The sequence below is a fragment of the Austrofundulus limnaeus genome, unplaced genomic scaffold (assembly GCF_001266775.1).
Source record: "Austrofundulus limnaeus strain Quisiro unplaced genomic scaffold, Austrofundulus_limnaeus-1.0 Scaffold314, whole genome shotgun sequence".
Lineage (NCBI taxonomy): Eukaryota > Metazoa > Chordata > Actinopteri > Cyprinodontiformes > Rivulidae > Austrofundulus > Austrofundulus limnaeus.
Window position 1 is genome coordinate 88625 of NW_013952716.1, and position 1736 is coordinate 90360.

The following is a 1736-nucleotide window of genomic DNA, read 5'->3' on the forward strand; positions in this document are numbered from 1 at the left end:
ATTTATACATTTATTTCCAATAATGATAGGTTATGTCCTCCATATATTTATGCGTGAATTTAGAATATGTTCTGTCTCAAACGTACAAAAATAAAATAAATCCCCAGCAGGTTTGACGTTTGAAAATTCGAATGTATAAATTCCGAGCCCGGCGCGGTGCCATGAACGCAGCGCGGTTGTGAGATCAGCTGATTTTCTTACGCTGCCATTTTGTCCGGCACGGCAGCAGTGAGTTGAGTCAGTCCATGAAGGGAAAGCAGTGCCGACACGTCTCACACAGYGGCACCGACCGGGGACCGGGACTGGGACTGCTGGCGAACCAAACCGAGTCGGTAATGCGGTGGCAGCCTCCGGACGTCTGCACCGACCGAACCTGAGCACCGTGAAGGGAAAAGGAGCGACTGAAAGGAGCTGTCATTTTTTTTCTTTTCTTTTCCTCCAACTCACCGGGGTTCCGCCGGTGCTTTTCGTGGCAGGTTTTTTTTTTCTCGACACAACACCGGGCTGTGCTGGCTGGGAGCGTTAGCTAACTGTCGCTAGCTCCTCGGCTAACCCTCTTCTGACACGGGAGGAAAGTGCGCCTGAGCCCGGCTGTCAGCTCCCAGCCTTCAGAGAGAAACTTCAAAATGTTTTCTTTATCCCCGAGTGACTTTTCTCACCCGRCAGAGGATTTAACCCAGTAAACCGCTTCACAACCCGAGCTAACACAAGTTTTTGACGTGGAGGAGGAACTTATTTTTTCTTTTCCCCTTTTTTTGAAACTTCGCAACTTTATTGCTCCGTTTCTTCGCCCAGTTCGAGGCTGGATTTGTCTTTTTTTTCCTTTACCCCCTAAAAACAAACAAACAAAACAAAGCATTCAGGCTACAAACCAAGCTAATTAGCTATGTTTATTTGTGGCCAGAAAGTATTTTCGAGTGTGTCCAGTTTCTACAGTGGGACTCTTTCCTGGTTCGAGTGCTGCAGCGGAAACATTAGCTAACACTTAGCTGYCAATGCAACACTGTCACCGTGCTTTATTTACTCGATAAATACACGGAAGAAACTTTTGCCAAACAACTAAAAGCAGGAGAGGTGCAGCTGATTGTGAAAGCTTCAACTCCAGCGTTATTTCCCTGCGGACTGTCGGGAGGAAACAACCCGTCTGCGGGCTTTAAATCCCGCATTGATCGCATCGTTGCTTCTGTTTTTTTTATTTTAACCCCCCACATTTCTGTAGGGGGTCTGATTGATTAATTAAAGTAATAGGAACCATGTCGGGCCAATCTATCACGGATCGGATCACCGCGGCTCAGCACAGCATGACTGGCTCTGCCATCAGCAAGGCTGTGTGCAAAGCCACAACACATGAAGTCAGCGGACCCAAGAAGAAGCACCTGGACTGTGAGTACACCTGAATGTTGTCCGGATTTGTGGGAGACGAGCTCCTCTGATGGGTTTCTGCAGCTAAAGCTCACCTCCACTTCGTTTTTAAGATGAGTGGCGTCCAGTCCTGGCCCTGCAGAGCCACTGTCCTGCATGTTCAACAACAGACAGTTAGACATTTTGTAAAGGTTTTCACGTTTTTGCTAGCGTTCCCAGGAGTCTAGACCAGTGGTTCCCAAACTTTTTATCTTCTGACCCACAAAATATTCATGACAAAAACTTGTGACCCCAAATATTACTGGTCTGAGTACACAAACTCCGTTAATAACCCTAAAAACACAGGCTTTTTGACAATCTAAACAGCTTGTACA

The 1736-nt window shown here is 46.9% G+C and overlaps 1 protein-coding gene across 1 annotated transcript in view; it reads left to right on the forward strand.

Moving 5' to 3' along the window:
• Positions 1-208: 208 nt before the first annotated feature.
• LOC106527194 (phosphatidylinositol-binding clathrin assembly protein) overlaps positions 209-1736 on the forward strand; it is a 108035-nt gene continuing 106507 nt past the window's right edge. Inside the window, exon 1 of the mRNA XM_014021997.1 lies at positions 209-1383. Within this exon, the coding sequence (XP_013877451.1) occupies positions 1254-1383 (130 nt within the window). The 5' untranslated portion in view covers positions 209-1253. The remainder of the gene's footprint in view (positions 1384-1736) is intronic.